Source organism: Lissotriton helveticus, chromosome 9, assembly GCF_964261635.1.
Source record: "Lissotriton helveticus chromosome 9, aLisHel1.1, whole genome shotgun sequence".
Taxonomy (NCBI): domain Eukaryota; kingdom Metazoa; phylum Chordata; class Amphibia; order Caudata; family Salamandridae; genus Lissotriton; species Lissotriton helveticus.
This window is the reverse complement of record NC_136070.1, coordinates 20,704,423-20,723,284: the sequence shown is the minus strand read 5'-3', so window position 1 is coordinate 20,723,284 and position 18,862 is coordinate 20,704,423. Positions and strand designations below refer to the sequence as shown.

Below are 18,862 nucleotides of genomic sequence, written 5' to 3'. Positions count from 1 at the left end.
AGGTTCCAGGCACGAGTTCTTATTAGGATCAGCCGCGACGAGGTCAGCAGGGCTTCGACTCCCAGATACAACTGACTTCCTCATCCAGGGCTGGCCCAGATATAGGACTGGAGTCCTTTGATGTCCGGACCCTCGCGCCTGGGGGTCAGAGGGGCCGGGATGAAGGTGTCCAGACACCCAGCAGGGAGGTGGAGCCAGCGCCCAGGGAGCCCGGAGGGCGATCGATACCAGGCGTCAGGGGGCGGCCGGAGGGCCATGGAAACTCCTCTCCTCCGGGATCCGTCAAGTGGCCACTTTACCACCTGGGGTGATCTTGGTGCCACGATGTCGGGGTTTTGCTGGGGCCGCGGCCGGGTTCGGGCCGAGGCCACGTGCTCGGTACGCGATGGGCCCAATATGGAGTCGGGCCTAAAAGGGTGGCCCGGGGTGGTGACCGGACCTGCAGAGTTGGGGCGAGCCGGGTTCGTCGGGTTCCAGGGGGGAAGAGCCTGGGGTTGCCAGGGGGCGGCTCTCGTCGAGAGTTTGTTGAGAGTGGTGTCCGGGGGGCGACAGCGGGTCGATGGAGGGCGGATGTCGTCCAGGGCCCGCCATGCGGGAGGGGTAGGAGCACGCCATGAGGCCGGGTCCAACACTGACTCTCACCTGTGTGCTCCCGACCCCTCTGTGGCTGACTCTCAACCGTGTGCTCCTGGCCCCTCTGTGGCTGACTCTCACCCGTGTGCTCCCGGCCCCTGTGTGACTGACTCTCACCTGTGTGCACCTGGCCCCTGTGTGGCTGACTCACCTGTGTGCTCCTGGTCCCTGTGTGGCTGACTCACCTGTGTGCTCCTGGCCCCTGTGTGGCTGACTTCCACCCGTGTGCTCCCTGCCCCTGTGTGGCTGACTCTCACCCGTGTGCTCCCTGCCCCTGTGTGAGTGACTCTCACCCATGTGCTCCCTGCCCCTGTGTGAGTGACTCTCACCCGTGTGCTCCCTGCCCCTGTGTGGCTGACTCTCACCTGTGTGCTCCCTGCCCCTGTGTGGCTGACTCTCACCTGTGTGCTCCTGGCCCCTGTGTGGCTGACTCTCACTTGTGTGCTCCCGGTCCTTGTGTGGCTGACTCTCACCCGTGTGCTCCCTGCCCCTGTGTGGCTGACTCTCACCTGTGTGCTCCCTGCCCCTGTGTGGCTGACTCTCACCTGTGTGCTCCCGGGCCTTGTGTGGCTGACTCTCACCCGTGTGGTCCCGGCCCCTGTGTGGCTGACTCTCACCTGTCTGCTCCTGGCCCCTGTTTGACTGACTCTAACCTGTGTGCTCCCTGCCCCTGTGTGGCTGACTCTCACCTGGGTGCTCCTGGCCCCTGTGTGGCTGACTCTCACCTGTGTGCTCCCGACCCCTGTGTGGCTGACTCACACCCATGTGCTCCTGGCCCCTCTGTGGCTGACTCTCACCCGTGTGCTCCCGGCCCCTGTGTGGCTGACTCACCTGTGTGCTCCTGGCCCCTGTGTGGCTGACTCTGACCCATGTGCTCCCGGCCCCTGTGTGGCTGACTCTCACCTGTGTGCTCCTGGCCCCTGTGTGGCTGACTCTCACCTGTGTGCTCCTGGCCCCTGTGTGACTGACTCTCACCCGTGTGCTCCCGGCCCCTGTGTGACTGACTCTCACCTGTGTGCTCCTGGCCCCTGTGTGGCTGACTCTCACCCGTGTGCTCCCGGCCCCTGTGTGGCTGACTCTCACCTGTGTGCTCCCGGCCCCTGTGTAACTGACTCTCACCTGTGTGCTCCTGGCCCCTGTGTGGCTGACTCTCCCCTGTGTCCTCCTGGCCCTTGTGTGACTGACTCTCACCTGTGTGCTCCTGGCCTTTGTGTGACTGACTCTCACCTGTGTGCTCCTGGCCCTTGTGTGACTGACTCTCACCTGTGTGCTCCTGGCCTTTGTGTGACTGACTCTCACCTGTTTGCTCCTGGCCCCTGTGTGGCTGACTCACCTGGGTGCTCCTGGCCCCTGTGTGGCTGACTCTCACCCGTGTGCTCCCTGCCCCTGTGTGGCTGATTCTCACCCGTGTGCTCCCTGCCCCTGTGTGAGTGACTCTCACCGTGTGCTCCCTGCCCCTGTGTGGCTGACTCTCACCCGTGTGCTCCCTGCCCCCATGTGGCTGACTCTCACCTGTGTGCTCCTGGCCCCTGTGTGGCTGACTCTCACCTGTGTGCTCCCGGCCCCTGTGTGGCTGACTCTCACCTGTGTGCTCCCGGCCCCTGTGTGGCTGACTCTCACCCGTGTGGTCCCGGCCCCTGTGTGGCTGACTCTCACCCGTGTGGTCCCGGCCCCTGTGTGGCTGACTCTCACCCGTGTGGTCCCGGCCCCTGTGTGGCTGACTCTCACCCGTGTGGTCCCGGCCCCTGTGTGGCTGACTCTCACCTGTGTGGTCCTGGCCCCTGTGTGGCTGACTCTCACCTGTGTGCTCCCGGCCCCTGTGTGGCTGACTCTCACCTGTGTGCTCCCGGCCCCTGTGTGGCTGACTCTCACCTGTGTGCTCCCGGCCCCTGTGTGACTGACTCTAACCTGTGTGCGCCCGTTCCCTGTGTGGCTGACTCTCACCCGTGTGCTCCCTGCCCCTGTGTGGCTGACTCTCACCCGTGTGCTCCCGTCCCCTGTGTGGCTGACTCTCACCCGTGTGCTCCCGGCCCCTGTGTGGCTGTCTCTCACCTGTGTGCTTCTGGCCCCTGTGTGGCTGACTCTCACCCGTGTGCTCCCGGCCCCTGTGTGGCTGACTCTCACCTGTGTGCTCCTGGCCCCTGTGTGGCTGACTCTCACCTGTGTGCTCCCGGTCCCTGTGTGGCTGACTCACCTGTGTGCTCCTGGCCCCTGTGTGGCTGACTCTCACCTGTGTGCTCCTGGCCCTTGTGTGACTGACTCTCACCTGTGTTCTTCTGGCCTTTGTGTGACTGACTCTCACCTGGGTGCTCCCGGCCCCTGTGTGACTGACTCTCACCTGTCTGCTCCTGGCCCCTATGTGGCTGACTCTCACCTGTGTGCCCCTGGCCCCTGTGTGACTGACTCTCACCTGTGTGCTTCTGCCCTTTGTGTGACTGACTCTCACCTGTGTGCTTCTGCCCTTTGTGTGACTGACTCTCACCTGTGTGCTTCTGCCCTTTGTGTGACTGACTCTCACCTGTGTGCTCCCGGCCCCTGTGTGACTGACTCTCACCTGTGTGCTCCTGGCCCCTGTGTGGCTGACTCACCTGTGTGCTCCTGGCCCCTGTGTGGCTGACTCTCACCCGTGTGCTCCCTGCCCCTGTGTGGCTGACTCTCACCTGTGTGCTCCCTGCCCCTGTGTGAGTGGCTCTCACCCGTGTGCTCCCTGCCCCTGTGTGGCTGACTCTCACCCGTGTGCTCCCTGCCCCTGTGTGGCTGACTCTCACCTGTGTGCTCCTCGCCCCTGTGTGGCTGACTCTCACCTGTGTGCTCCCAGCCCCTGTGTGGCTGACTCTCACCCGTGTGGTCCCGGCCCCTGTGTGGCTGACTCTCACCTGTGTGGTCCTGGCCCCTGTGTGGCTGACTCTCGCCTGTGTGGTCCTGGCCCCTGTGTGACTGACTCTAACCTGTGTGCGCCCGTTCCCTGTGTGGCTGACTCTCACCCGTGTGCTCCCTGCCCCTGTGTGGCTGACTCTCACCCGTGTGCTCCCGGCCCCTGTGTGGCTGACTCTCACCTGTGTGCTCCTGGCCCCTGTGTGACTGACTCTAACCTGTGTGCGCCCGTTCCCTGTGTGGCTGACTCTCACCGTGTGCTCCCTGCCCCTGTGTGGCTGACTCTCCCCCGCGTGCTCCCTTCCCCTGTGTGGCTGGCTCTCACCCGTGTGCTCCCGGCCCCTGTGTGGCTGGCTCTCACCCGTGTGCTTTCGGCCCCTGTGTGGCTGGCTTTCACCTGTGTGCTCCCGGCCCCTGTGTGGCTGACTCTCACCTGTGTGCTCCCGGCCCCTGTGTGGCTGACTCTCACCTGTGTGCTCCGGGCCTGTGTGGCTGATTCTCACCTGTGTGCTCTGGGCCTAGGTGGCTGATTCTCACCTGTGTGCTCCGGGCCTGTGTGGCTGATTCTCACCTGTGTGCTCTGGGCCTAGGTGGCTGATTCTCACCTGTGTGCTCCGGGCCCTTTTGTGAATGACTCTCACCTGTGTGCTTCTGGCCTTTGTGTGACTGACTCTCACCTGTGTGCTCCTGGCCTTTGTGTGACTGACTCTCACCTGGGTGCTCCCGGCCCCTGTGTGACTGACTCTCACCTGTCTGCTCCTGGCCCCTATGTGGCTGACTCTCACCTGTGTGCTCCTGGCCCTTGTGTCACTGACTCTTACCTGTGTGCTTCTGGCCTTTGTGTGACTGACTCTCACCCGTGTGCTCCCGGCCCCTGTTTGGCTGACTCTCAGCTGTGTGCTCCTGGCCCCTGTGTGGCTGACTCTCACCCGTGTGCTCCCGGCCCCTGTTTGGCTGACTCTCAGCTGTGTGCTCCTGGCCCCTGTGTGGCTGACTCTCACCCGTGTGCTCCCGGCCCCTGTGTGACTGACTCTCACCCGTGTGCTCCCTGCCCCTGTGTGGCTGACTCTCACCCGTGTGCTCCCTGCCCCTGTGTGGCTGACTCTCACCCGTGTGCTCCCTGCCCCTGTGTGAGTGACTCTCACCCGTGTGCTCCCTACACGTGTGCTCCGTGCCCCTGTGTGGCTGACTCTCACCTGTGTGCTCCTGGCCCCTGTGTGGCTGACTCTCACCTGTGTGCTCCCGGGCCCTGTGTGGCTGACTCTCACCCGTGTGGTCCCGGCCCCTGTGTTGCTGACTCTCACCTGTGTGATCCTGGCCCCTGTTTGGCTGACTCTAACCTGTGTGCGCCCGTTCCCTGTGTGGCTGACTCTCACCTGTGTGCTCCCAGCCCCTGTGTGACTGACTCTCACCTGGGTGCTCCCGTTTCCTGTGTGGCTGACTCTCACCCGTGTGCTTCCTGCCCCTGTGTTGCTGACTCTCACCCGTGTGCTCCCTCCCCCTGTGTGGCTGACTCTCACCCGTGTGCTCCGGGCCCCTGTGTGGCTGACTCTCACCTGGGTGCTCCCATTTCCTGTGTGGCTGACTCTCACCCGTGTGCTCCTGGCCCCTGTGTGGCTGACTCTCACCCGTGTGCTCCCGGCCCCTGTTTGGCTGACTCTCGGCTGTGTGCTCCGGGCCTGTGTGGCTGACTCTCACCCGTGTGCTCCCGGCCCCTGTGTGGCTGACTCTCACCCGTGTGCTCCCGGCCCCTGTGTGGCTGACTCTCACCTGTGTGCTCCTGGCCCCTGTGTGACTGACTCTAACCTGTATGCGCCCGTTCCCTGTGTGGCTGACTCTCACCCGTGTGCTCCCTGCCCCTGTGTGGCTGACTCTCCCCCGCGTGCTCCCTGCCCCTGTGTGGCTGGCTCTCACCTGTGTGCTCCTGGTCCCTGTGTGGCTGACTCTCACCTGTGTGCTCCCGACCCCTGTGTGGCTGACTCACACCATGTGCTCCTGGCCCCTCTGTGACTGACTCTAACCTGTGTGCTCCCGGCCCCTGTGTGGCTGACTCTCACCTGGGTGCTCCTGGCCCCTGTGTGGCTGACTCTCACCCGTGTGCTCCCGGCCCCTGTTTGGCTGACTCTCAGCTGTGTGCTCCCGGCCCCTGTGTGGCTGACTCTCACCCGTGTGCTCCCGGCCCCTGTGTGACTGACTCTCACCTGTGTGCTCCTGGCCACTGTGTGACTGACTCTCACCTGTGTGCTCCCGGCCCCTGTGTGGCTGACTCTCACCTGTGTGCTCCCGGCCCCTGTTTGGCTGACTCTCACCCGTGTGCTCCCGGCCCCTGTTTGGCTGACTCTCACCCGTGTGCTCCCGGCCCCTCTGTGACTGACTCTCACCTGTGTGCTCCTGGCCACTGTGTGACTGACTCTCACCTGTGTGCTCCTGGCCCCTGTGTGGCTGACTCTCACCCGTGTGCTCCCGGCCCCTGTGTGACTGACTCTCACCTGTGTGCTCCTGGCCACTGTGTGTCTGACTCTCACCTGTGTGCTCCCGGCCCCTGTGTGGCTGACTCTCACCTGTGTGCTCCCGTTTCCTGTGTGGCTGTGTGGGAGTGTGGGTTTTATAAACAGGCGAGGAGGCTGTAGGATGGGTCTAAAAGAAGGAGTTTTATTGATAACAGAAGGAGTTAATGCTTGTGGTGCTGACTGTTCCTCTGGTTCTTCTTCCTCGGACGATTCCTTTGATGAGCTGGAGGTTTTTGTGACTCGTACAGATGATAACTCGCTCTCGTTTTACTCTTGATTGAGGTGGTCTCCCCGGAGGCTGATAGGAGGAGAAACAAATGAGGGAACCGTAAGAAAAATGCTTTGCTTAGGTCGTGGGTTTCTACCTTCACCACACCTTTAGTGTTCTAATCTTGACCATGAAAAACCAGTGAAGGGCAGGAAAGTCGTGATGTTCGGATGAGGTTCGTGAAAGGAGAGAGGTAGGCATTAAGTGCCTAGGGTCAGAATAGTGCTTTTAGGAAGGTTTACTGTAAGGGAAAAACGCTGAAAGATATTGTGCAATACAAGTGACGGTATGTTGCAAGGACACCAAAGTCTTAGTCAGGAAATACCTCGAGACATCCCTCTATTCCTAACCCCACCCGGTTGTCCCTCCCGCCTTCACCAACCCGCCTCCCGATACCCTTGAGCCGTTATCACTCACCGGCTCCGCCGCTTCTCCGCCGCAACTCTTCAGAGTTGCGGCCGCTCTCCAGCATCCTCTGGACACCACCAGTCCTCGCACCAGCTCTCCTCTCCCTCCTCCTGGTCTCCCGAGGATCTCACGTCCGGTGCCTCGGGTCCCGTGTCTTCTTCCTCGGGTCCCGCGTCTTCTCTCTGTACTGCCTCGCTCCAACTCTCAACTGCTCTTTCCGCGCCAATCTTCTCTGACTCTGCCTCTGGAACCGGGTCGCTTTTCATTGGACTGACCTTACTGTTTGCGGATTCCCAAGGGGTCACCTCAGGGTTATCGTCCGCGTTGTCCTGGGGAAAAACAAGAGAGGAGCATGGTAGCGGTAGTCTCTGAGTACGGTCCCGATAAGGAAGGTTTTGCCGTTGCTCCCCCCCTGGTGATAGTCCGGTGAGTCCTTCCGTTCCTATGATTCCCTCACATCCCCTTTCCCTAGCTGTCCTTCTTCTAGGGTTTGGATTTTGGGGATATCTAGAAAAGTAATCTGCATTCCCTTGTTCCTTCCCTTTCCTATGTTTCGTTTGGAATCTGAATGGCTGTAATGAAAGAAACCATCTAAGTACCCTCTCATCGTGACCCTTATTCCTGGCTAACCATTCTAAGGGTGCATGGTCTGTAAAAAGAGTGAATTCTCCCCCTTCCAAATAGTAGCGTGAAGATTCTATGGCCCACTTGATAGCCAAAGCCTCTTTCTCGATGGTGGCATAGTTTTTCCCTCGGGGAAACAGTTCACGACTTATGTATAGAATTGGTTTTTCCCCTTGTGGTGTTTCTTGAGATAAGACAGCTCCTAGCCCCTGGTCCGAGGCATCCGTTTGTAGTATAAAGGGATGGGAATAATCAGGGCTCGCCAGGACAGTATCTGAAATCAGGGTTTTCTTTAGGGATTCAAAAGAGTGTAATACCTCGGCAGGAGGGGGTTTTCAAGATTTCCTCAGTTCTGATATTCTTTTGAAGCAGATCAGTCAAGGGTGCTGCTGTTTATGAGAATCTAGGGATGAATCGTCTATAGTACCCTAGTAACGCAAGAAAAGCTCTTAAGTCTTTTTTTAGGTCTCGCACCTGCGACGCATCGCGAAGCGATGTCGCAGCGAGACCTATAGCCGTCAGCTCTGCTTACAACGAGCCAAAAGGGAGACAAGAGATGGGTACGCGCAGCCTGCCGGAATCGGGTCAGGTCGCGCGCGCGTTCACCATCTCCTGTCTCCCTTGAAAGCCTCCAACACACACAGCCACACCTCCCCCTGCTTTCGCACACGCACACACACACCTCCCCCTGCTTTCGCACACGCGCTCACACAGAGACACACACACACATAAGCGCACACACAGAGATACACACACGCACACACACGAGCGCATACACGCACGCATACACACGAACGCACACATACAGAGACACACACCACCCCCCTGCCGCACACTCACACGAGCGCATACACACGAGCGCACAGAGACACCCCCCCTACCCCGCCACCACCCCCAGTACAACTAAGCCCCATTCACTGCATCGGCGCAACTCCGACTTTAGCAGCCTCCGCGGGGCTCTCCTCGGGCATGGGAGCCCCGCGTCACCCCTGCTCCTCTGGCCAGCCACTCCGTGGGCGCGGGCTTCTAGCAGAAAACGGAAGTCCCGCCTCTCGACAGGTTTCGGCAGTGCACGCTCATGTCTTTTTTTTTATTGTTTCGCTTTAAAGGCATCGCGCTTTCCCTCAAGGCTGCAATTTCCTAGTAACAGCATGCTTCTGCCTTTTCGGCATCGAGAGTTCATCTTCAGTGCTTTGAAATAAAAAAAATTCAAATATTGTTTGGTAAAGAACAGCGGCTTATTTCGATGCTTGTTTTATGATGGAAAGGGTAACACGTCCTATAGGATAAACAGAAGAGCGTGCGGACATGAAGCTGTTTTTAGAGAGGTTGAATGTCTGCACTCTGTCAGCTCTTACGGGAGCTTGCCGCTGCCCCACGTAGCTGATGTCAAGGTCCTACGCACTTGCAAACGAAGGGCCCAGCAGGGACTCCTTGGAGTCGCAGGAATGCTACTGTAATGTCTGCCATCGGTTCTTTGAAGAATCACGGGAACGCTGCAGCACTCTTGTCAACAACAGATGGGACCGTGAATCATGTGTGGCAACTCCTATGACGTAAGCGGGCCTTTGGAGTGGGCTGTGGAGTAAGGCGAAGTGGAAGAGAAAGAGGGGGTGCAGAAAACTGAGAAGGAGCGAGAAGGAAACGCTTGGAACACAGAACTGATGAGAGCAAGAAGAGGAAAGAAGATAAAAGGATGTACTTATACTGAAGAGTTTAACACAGACCACTGCGTAAGAGAGGAATATCCTGAGAATAGAGGCTGTGCCAGAGGCAAGGAGCGAGGTAGAAAGAGAAGATGACAGACAGCCACCGAGTGAGAAGAAGGAGGGGAGACGAGAAGAAGAGACAGAGAGAGAATGAGGAGACCGACAATAAGTGAGAGAGAGAGATAGACCCAAGGTGACAGGCAGAATAGAGAGAGAGAGAGTAAGACTGAGTGAGAGAGAATAGAGGCAGTGACGGATGTCACTACTGTCTGGGCACGGGCTATTCTGGCCACGGCCACATGTTTTGTCGGAAGGCTGCAGAAAGGGACGGTTCTGTCATTTCTTGTGTTAGTCAGTTGTATTTCTTGGCAGGGGAGAGTGTCAGGCCTCAGAGTGCATGTGAGCTTGCCTGCACACTATTTACTATTTTGACTAAACTGCACAATAGAGGGTCATTAGTTGGGCCAAACTGCACAGCTTTCATCATTTTCTTACATTTTCTATTTATTTTTTTAGTTTTAAAAGCTGGCGATGCAGAAATCAGCATATGCCAACCTATTATTGTGCTTACTTGTGGCCGCGATCACAGGTGCAGTGTGCGGCGGACCCTATAGGCCTCAGCAAATGCTACTCGCGATGTGATGTCTCCAGATGCCCATGTCCCAGCTGCTCCAGTGGATACGTGCCCGACTGCTGCACCTGTTGTCTCGTCAGTGCCGCAGATGAAGGGGAGGCCTGTGCCCGCAAAGAGGACCCGCTGTGGGGACAGTCTTGTTGTTCTGGGTAAAGGTATTTGTGATATGGCTGTTAGTTTTGACACCTGAGGTCTTATGACTCCTTCTCCCAATAGGTATCCTAAGTATTTAACTGTTTGGGCTGCCAAGTGGCTTTTTACCTGATTTATTTTCAGCCCGTGTGACCCTAACGTCTGAATGACTTGGAAGAGGTGTGTCAGATGTTGGTACCAGGTATTGCTATATATATCACAATATCGTCGATATAGGCACCTGCATAGCTTTCGTGGGGTCTTAGTATCACGTTCATGGCCCTTTGAAACGCTGCGGGTGCCCCATGCAGACCAAATGGCAACACTTTAAACTGATACCATCCATCAGTGGTTCAAAGGCTGTTTTTTCTCTGTCCTCTTTTTTTAAGTGGTATCTGCCAGTACCCTTTGCATAAATCCAAAGTACTGATATACTTTGCTTGGCGAATTCTCTCCACCATTTCATCCACCCGAGGAAGGGGTTATGTGTCAAATTCTGAGATTTTGTTTACCTCCCGAAAATCAATACAAAATCGCACCGATCCGTCAGGTTTTGGCACAAGCACAATGGGTGAATTCTATTCGCTCTTGAATGGTTCTATAATATCCATCTGCAACATCTTTTGTATTTCCTCCTTTATAACCTGACGCCGGGCTTCCGGTATACGATATGGTCTCAGCCTAACCCGTTTCCCCTGTGGTGTTTTAATGGTGTGTTCAATGAGAGAGGTCCTCCCTGGGGAGGTAGAAAAAACAGGGGTAAGAGGCTGCAAACTTTGGACAAACCCTCCTTCAGAGTAAAGGGTAACTCAGGATCAATGCATTGATGAAATAAAGGTGTTTGTGTCTCCACCACACTCACCGAAATAGGTAGAGGGCCTTCCCACTTTTTAGGTCGAGTTTACTCGAACCGTTTGTTGTCAATCCCAAAAATTCCTACCAGGCGGATTTCAAAGAGTTCATGAGAAAAGAATCACGTGACAAGTTCCTCATGCACGAGCTTGCCCGAGCCTTCCCCCTGCCAGCAGCATTTCTCCTGCACTCGGCCCACCCCCCTCCCTCTCCATATGGTGCGCTCTGCCTCAGGCCAGCATCTCTCCTCCCATAATTATTCACTCTCGTCACCCTTCCTCCCAGTCCGTGGGCATTTCTCCTTCCCTCTCCCCACAGCAATGCCAAGACGAGCTTGCCCGAGCCTTCCAGCAGCATTTCTCCTCCCCTTACCATTTGCTCCTGCCTCCGAGAGCTTTAAAGGGATCTGCTTCACACTTCACGGCGTTTATAGGACACTTTCGGTGAATCTTATAAACATCCTCTGCCTTTGCATTTCCTTTGTTGCTGCGCCTCTCACAACAGCCCCTGACCCCACCCCCTCCCCCACCACAGAGCGCATCTCAAGGCCGCACTTTCAGGGCCCTGTCTCTTTCATGGCCAATGCTTGTTGCTAAAATGGGAGTGGTTACACACACGGTGCAATATTGGAATGGAACATATGATAACTCTCAAGGCTGCAGAGTGTATGCCACGTGATATTTTACTTTCATCAGCACCCACTGACCGCAAGCATCTGTTACTCAGCGCCCAGATGCCCGCAGGGCTGAGCATGCGCTTGCAGCTGCGTTCTGTTTAGCAGGGCAGGGCATTGGCCCCAGGCACTTTCTGCGGCACTGACTCGTCTGTCCTCCCAGTTTATCCCTAGACCCACCCACCTCTGTCCCTTCACGCTTCCTTTCAGACGCATAAGGCGCCTAGAGGTGAATTCAGTTGCGTGGTGCACTGTACGTGCACATATGGTGGGAGCTGTGCATAAGGTTGCTGAACACACTATGTCAATACTTTAAGAAGGCTCCCACATTTCTCTCTAGCACCCATATTTTGTATTTTACTATTGTAGTGCACTGCACTCAGCTGAAGGAATTGTCCACCCCACACAGAAATGCCAAGAAGCTTGTTTCTTTAACTGCCTGCCTCTGAGTGCTTGGCCTCGCACACCACATCACCACATCAAAGGCTTCTTCTCCCCCTCACTCACTCCTCATCCCCATATGCTCGCTCCTTCCCTCCCACTCTTTGAAATTGCTTTGCCGCCCCATGCCGTGCCTTTCACGCGCACAACACGCCATGCCCGCTTTCACTTTCTCCTCCCCCCCCCTCTCCACAGCAATGCTAAGAGCTTGTTGCTCCTTCTTCCTGACCCAGCAACCTTTCTCGCCCTGCCCCCGATCTCTTCTCTCCCTTCTTCCCCCTCTCGTTGCGAGCCTGTTGGTTTCGGCCCTCTTGATTATGGAAAGCAGCCTTAAATCCCACATTTCTCTCTAGCACCCATTTTTTGGATTTTACTATTCTTGTGGCGCACGCAGCAGAATGAATTGTCTCTAGGCGCTATTAGTATTGCATGTTGTATCGAGCCTCATTCCCACCTATGACCCTGAACAGGCTTTTCAAAATGCTGTTATCCTCTGCAGTTACGTAACAGCAGTGAGACGCTGTGACGTCACAATGCTGAATCCTTCCTCCCAGCCCATATTTACAACGCCTCAAAATGTGTGTTGGTGGACATATTAGGAACCCAAATACAACGTAAAGTAGTTATAAGTGGGTGCCGGTGAGTCAAGGGGGTGTTTTTCACCTCGTGATCTCAGTGACATTATAGACAACTCAAGCTTCACTCTCGTCTATTTCAGTCACTCAGAAGCCCCTCGTGAAAAGAATCCTCATTGCTCACTGTTGTCCATCTCCGTGGGTATTCATTGTTAGCCACCTCGGCAGGAGGAAAAGACGAGACAGCCCCACTGACGGGTTTCTAGATGACACATAAACAGATTCAGCAGCCGCTGCCCAACCTACTGAGCTATTTCACTGCGTTTCTCTTTCACTCTACCTGCTCCTCCCTCCTTTGTGCAATTTTTGCCACTTCTTGGTGAATTCCAGAACTATGTGGAACAGGGGCTTTGGGGACATCAGTTTTGCAGCCCTGGAGTTTCTTTGAAAAAGCTGATGAATTTTAGGAATTGTAGTCTGTTTTTGTGCTTCTTTTAATTTAACGGCTTGATTAAAGTACCAAGCTACAGTGGTTTGTAAACGGAGTGCTGAGCATTTTGGCCTTGTAGTTAGTACATTGAAGTGCTTGTTCTTTAAGTGGGTGAGAGAATTACTGGTTGTTTCAATCCGGCATGGCTGTGGACACTGAGCAAGAGTGGTGAGCAAAAAGAAAACACACACTTGCAAAGACAAATGTTCTGGCCTTAGAGACATGCTGGCTCTACCAATGTTTTTTGTTAATGTATGTTAATATTTCACTTTTGTTCTTGGATTTTCGTCACAATAAAATACACTGAACGTAATCTTCACAAAAGTTATTTACAAAAGTTTGTTTAAGCTATTGCCATTATAAATTACAATCCCTTTTATTTAAGTATTAATTATTTTAAAAAATTAAAAATCATTGTTATTTGTAATATCAATACATCTAAGTCACGTAAATACAAAACATGTTGCATTACAAATGCTATAGGTGTCACATTTGCGAAAGTTATAACTATTGGCATTGTAAATGACAAAGCTATTAATTTAGCTATTTTCAAAAACACATAAATAAAAAAATTGTCACTTACAAGACCAATAGCTCAAACTTTCCTAATGCGAGACCTATTGCATTGCAAATGCTTGTTAAGTAAATTGACATGGTATAATATTTGGGATAGATGTTTGGTGGGATCTATTTCGATGCGATAAGTCACCGGTGTCACTTGGTCTACTACTCTATAAGGTCCCTGCCATTGTCCTAGTAACTTTTGGTCAGAAGAAGACATCATAAGCAATACAAGGTCTCCCACTTTGAAAGACCAGACTTTTGTTCTTTTGTCATATTGTCCCTTTCGGGCAATCTGTGCATTTTCTAGGTTATTCCTGACAATGTTTCGGATTTGGGTTAAATGTGTCCTTAAATTGGACACATATTCGGGCAGAGGTTTTGTATTGTTTGGTTCTTTCTCCCACTGTTCTTGGGCCATGTCAAGCAGTGTACGGGGTTTGTGGCCATATAACAATTCGAAAGGGGAGTACCCAGTACTTTTCTGTTCCTTACATCTAATGGCAAATAAGGCCAAAGGTAAGATCTCTTCCCATTTCCGTGCTTTTAATGCCAATCGTTTTTTAAGAGTGGTCTTAATGGTGGCGTTGTATCTTTCCACCAGCCCATCTGTTTGTGGGTGATAGGCCGATGTTCTGATTTGTTTAACCCCTAGCTGTGTGCAGATGTGTTTCATCATTTTGGAGACAAAGGGTGTCCCTTGATCAGTCAGGATTTCTTTTGAGAATCCTACCCTAGAAAAAATACCAATCATAGCCATGGCAATATTGGTCGTGTCTGGACGACGAAGGGGAATGGCCTCGGGGAAACGTGTAGCATAGTCTACTATAACAAGGACGTATCTACACCCACTTCGAGAGGGTAGTAAGGGTCCATTTATATCCATACCTACACAACGGAAGGGTTCATCAATGATAGGAAGGGGAAGCAACGGTACCCTTGGAGGTTGATAACAGCTATGCCGTTGGCATACTGGGCATTCCCTACAATATCGCTTAACCTGCTGGTATATCCCTGGCCAATAGAAGTTTTCTAGGATCAACTTCTCTGTCTTTCCTGCTCCGAAATGTCCCCCCAATAGATGGCTATGAGCTAGATATAGGACCTTTTCTCGTAATGGTTCTGGAATGAGGAGCTGTGCTTTCTAGGTAGAACTACCTTTCCTGTACAATAGACCATTTCTTTTAAAGAAATAAGGACCTACTTGATGTGGGTCTTCATCCTCAAGGGCCTTGTTCCATGCTTCTTGTAGGACATGGTCCTCTAGTTGAGCCGCGTGGAAATTCCTATCTGTTCCCCAGGGGTTTTCATCTGGGATGACGGGCATCGCCATTAACTCTTTTCCTTTTTTGGTCCTTCTTTGTCTTCGACTTTTTCGTGGTTTGGAAGATGGCCATTCATTTCCTGTCTCTTTGGAAAAAGGTGCCGTCGACAACCAGTCATCTTCATTTAGAGAGGGGCCCTGTAACAGCTGGGAAACTTAGGATAATCATTTCCTAGAATGGCTTGTTCGGGTAAACGGGGTATTAGTCCTACAGTTAATGTTGTTCCTGAATCCTGGGGATGTTGTATCTGAACACGAGCAGTGGGATATGGTTTTGTGTCCCCGTGTACACACCGAATGGCCACCACTCCATCTATGGGTCCTATGTTATTACCAAGGTCTTGTGGTCTCACTACACTATGCAAACACCCTGTGTCAGCTAAAGCAGTTACAGGTTGCCCATTTACTGAGACTGTACACCAATATGGGGGTGTTTTTTTTTCTGTAGGTGAACAATAATAATTGCGGGCCATCCCAATTTCCATTGGTTCTTCTTTTTGTGGACAAAACCTAGCTATGTGTCCCATCCCCCCACACTGAAAGCACTGAGGTCCCACAGAAGGGGTTCGTATAAGCGGGGTACTGGGTAAAGGGATACTAGGTACTATAGCAAGGGGTTCGGGTTTCTTGGCTAACAGGGGTCTGGGAGGTATATGGGTCATGTGTCCCCCAGCTTTGCTCGAGGGCTCTTCTCGTCCTTTTTGGATGTCCTGTGCTCTATTGTATTCACTAGCTATCTCCACAGCTGTTTCTAAGGTAAGGTTAGCTTGCTGCCGGACCCAGAGTTGGATGGGTGGGTGAAGTGACGTTGAATACTGTTCTAGGTAGATCTTGGACATGATCCCATCCTTGTCAGTGGTGGCGGGTTTTAACCAACAATCCGCCATGTCCTTTACCCTAAAATACAAGGCACTAGGGGTTTCCTGTGGTCCTTCCTTCATTTGTCTTAATTTCAACCTATAGGTTTCATCATCTACTCCTAACCTTTCCAAGATACATTTTTTTATGTCGGCATAGGGGACCGCCCCTTGAAGAGTAGCTGCCTGATAAGCTGCTTGCAGGCCTCCTGATAACAGAGGACCTATATATTGCCCCCACTTCTCTGCAGGCCAGGAAGCAGCCGTTGCCATTCTCTCGAAGTTGTTGAAAGAGAAATAGGGGTCCTCCCCAGCTACGTATCGCTGCAAAACTACTGATGGTAATGTGGTAGAGCCTCTTTGTTGCCCCAAAGCTTCAGTAAGTTTGTCCATGGCAGCTCCGTGGGTCTGACCTTGACCTGCTAGTACTTGTTGTACCTTGCCACGGTCTTCTTTCACAACAGTCAAAAAACGTTCTATTACTTTGCCCAGGTGCTCCTTGTTTTCGGCCATCTTCGCCAGTGCAGCCTCCATCTTGGTTTATATCCCACTTCTGACACCACTTGTGGGAGTGCGGGTTTTATAAACAGGCAAAGGAGGCTGTAGGATGGATCTAAAAGAAGGAGTTTTATTGATAACATAAGGAGTTAATGTTTGTGGGGCTGACTGTCCCTCTGGTTCCTCTTCCTCGGACGATTCCTTTGATGAGCTGGAGGTTTATGAGACTCGTAGAGATGATGACTCGGTCTCGTTTTCCTCTTGATTGAGGTGGTCTCCCCGGAGACTCATAGGAGGAGAAACCAAATGAGGGAACCGTAAGAAAAATGCTTTGCTTAGGTCGTGGGTTTCTACCTTCACCACACCTTTAGTGTTCTAATCTTGACCATGAAAAACCAGTGAAGGGCAGGAAAGTCGTGATGTTCGGATCGAGGTTCGTGAAAGGAGAGAGGTAGGAATTAAGTGCCTAGGGTCAGAATAGTGCTTTTAGGAAGGTTTACTGTAAGGGAAAAACGCTGAAAGATATTGTGCAATACAAGTGACGGTATGTTGCAAGGACACCAAAGTCTTAGTCAGGAAATACCTCGAGACCTCCCTCTATTCCTAACCCCACCCGGTTGTCCCTCCCGCCTTCACCAACCCGCATCCCGATACCCTTGAGCCGTTATCACTCACCGGCTCCGCAGCAACTCTTCGGAGTTGCGGCCGCTCTCCAGTATCCTCCGGAACCCACCAGTCCTCGCACCAGCTCTCCTCTCCCTCCTTCTGGTCGGCCGAGGATCTCGAGTCCGGTGCCTCGGGTCCCGCGTCTTCTTCCTCGGGTCCCGCGTCTTCTCTCTGTACTGCCTCGCTCCAACTCTCTTCCGCTGTTTCCGCGCCAACCTTCTCTGACTCCGCCTCTGGAACCGGGTCGCTTTTCATTGGACTGACCTTACTGTTTCCGGATTCCCAAGGGGTCACTTCCGGGTTATCGTCCGCATTGTCCTGGGGAAAAACTCGAGAGGAGAATAGTAGCGGTAGTCTCTGAGTACGGTCTCGATAAGGAAGGTTTTGCTGTCGCTCCCCCCTGGTGATAGTCCGGTGAGTCCTTCCGTTCCTATGATTTCCTCACAGGCTGACTCTCACCTGTGTGCTCTTGGCCCCTGTGTGGCTAACTCTCACTCATGTGCTCCCGGCTCCTGTGTGGCTGACTCTCACCTGTTTGCTCCCGGCCCCTGTGTGACTGACTCTCACCTGTGTGCTCCTGGCCCTTGTGTGGCTGACTCTCACCTGTGTGCTCCTGGCCTTTGTGTGACTGACTCTCACCTGTGCGCTCTTGGCCCCTGTGTGACTGACTCTCACCTGTGTGCTCCCGGCCCCTGTGTGGCTGACTCACCTGTGTGCTCCTGGCCCCCGTGTGGCTGACTCTCATCCGTGTGCTCCCGGCCCCTGTGTGGCTGACTCTCATCCGTGTGCTCCCGGCCCCTGTGTGGCTGACTCTCACCCGTGTGCTCCCGGCCCCTGTGTGGCTGACTCTCACCCGTGTACTCCCAGGCCCTGTGTGGCTGACTCTCGCCCGTGTGCTCCCAGCCCCTGTGTGGCTGACTCTCCCCTGTGTGCTCCAGGCCTGTGTGTGGCTGACTCTCACCTGCGTGCTCCTGGCCCATGTGTGGCTGACTCTCACCTGTGTGCTACTGGCCCATGTGTGGCTGACTCTCACCTGTGTGCTCCGGGCCTGTGTGGCTGACTCTCACCTGGGTGCTCCTGGCCCCTGTGTGGCTGACTCTCACCCGTGTGCTCCCGGCCCCTGTGTGGCTGACTTTTACCTCTGTGCTCCCATCCCCTGTGTGGCTGACTCTCACCTGGGTGCTCCCGGCCCCTGTGTGGCTGACTCTCACCTGAGTGCTCCTGGCCCCTGTGTGGCTGACTCTCCCCTGTGTGCTCCTGGCCCATGTGTGGCTGACTCTCAACTGTGTGCTACTGGCCCATGTGTGGCTGACTCTCACCTGTGTGCTCCGGGCCTGTGTGGCTGACTCTCACCTGGGTGCTCCTGGCCCCTGTGTGGCTGACTCTCACCCGTGTGCTCCCGGCCCCTGTGTGGCTGACTTTTACCTCTGTGCTCCCATCCCCTGTGTGGCTGACTCTCACCTGGGTGCTCCCGGCCCCTGTGTGGCTGACTCTCACCTGAGTGCTCCTGGCCCCTGTGTGGCTGACTCTCCCCTGTGTGCTCCTGGCCCCCGTGTGGCTGACTCTCATCGGTGTGCTCTCGGCCCCTGTGTGGCTGACTCTCACCGTGTGCTCCCTGCCCCTGTGTGGCTGACTCTCACCCGTGTGCTCCCGGCCCCTGTGTGGCTGACTCCCACCCGTGTGCTCCCAGGCCCTGTGTGGCTGACTCTCGCCTGTGTGCTCCCAGCCCCTGTGTGGCTGACTCTCCCCTGTGTGCTCCAGGCCTGTGTGGCTGACTCTCACCTGCGTGCTCCTGGCCCATGTGTGGTTGACTCTCACCTGCGTGCTCCGGGCCCCTGTGTGGCTGACTCTCACCCGTGTGGTCCCGGCCCCTGTGTGGCTGACTCTCACCCTTGTGCTCCCGGCCCCTGTGTGGCTGACTCTTACCTCTGTGCTCCCAGCCCCTGTGTGGTTGACTCTCACCTGCGTGCTCCGGGCCTGTGTGGCTGACTCTCACCTGTGTGCTCCGGGCCTGTGTGGCTGACTCTCACCTGGGTGCTCCCGGCCCCTGTGTGGCTGACTCTCACCTGTGTGCTCCAAAAATAAAATAAAACCATTTTATAAGGGGCTGCAAGGGTGGGGAGCACACAGAGG

General features: G+C 54.6%; 2 protein-coding genes across 12 annotated transcripts in view; one reads left to right on the top strand and one right to left on the bottom strand.

Annotated features, from left to right (window-relative positions):
- PRORP (protein only RNase P catalytic subunit) overlaps window positions 1-18,862 on the top strand; it is an 831,788-nt gene that overhangs the window by 40,713 nt on the left and 772,213 nt on the right. The gene's annotated exons all lie outside the window — the stretch shown is intronic.
- LOC144782600 (uncharacterized) lies at window positions 6,709-17,316 on the bottom strand. Its single transcript, XM_078661967.1, has 2 exons — window positions 16,739-17,316; window positions 6,709-7,022 (listed from the first exon to the last, which is right to left on the bottom strand). The coding sequence occupies exons 1-2, from the start codon at window positions 16,982-16,984 to the stop codon at window positions 6,732-6,734; spliced, it is 537 nt and encodes a 178-aa protein (XP_078518093.1). The 5' UTR covers window positions 16,985-17,316; the 3' UTR covers window positions 6,709-6,731.

Bases quoted from the DNA above. Each gene is read 5' to 3' on its own strand.
- LOC144782600 (XM_078661967.1), bottom strand. From the start codon at position 16,984: ATGAAAAGCGACCCGGTTCCAGAGGCGGAGTCAGAGAAGGTTGGCGCG. The intron at 7,023-16,738 runs GTGAGTGATAAC...GTTTTTCCCCAG, and splicing joins GAAGAGTTGCTGCGGAGCCG to GACAACGCGGACGATAACCC.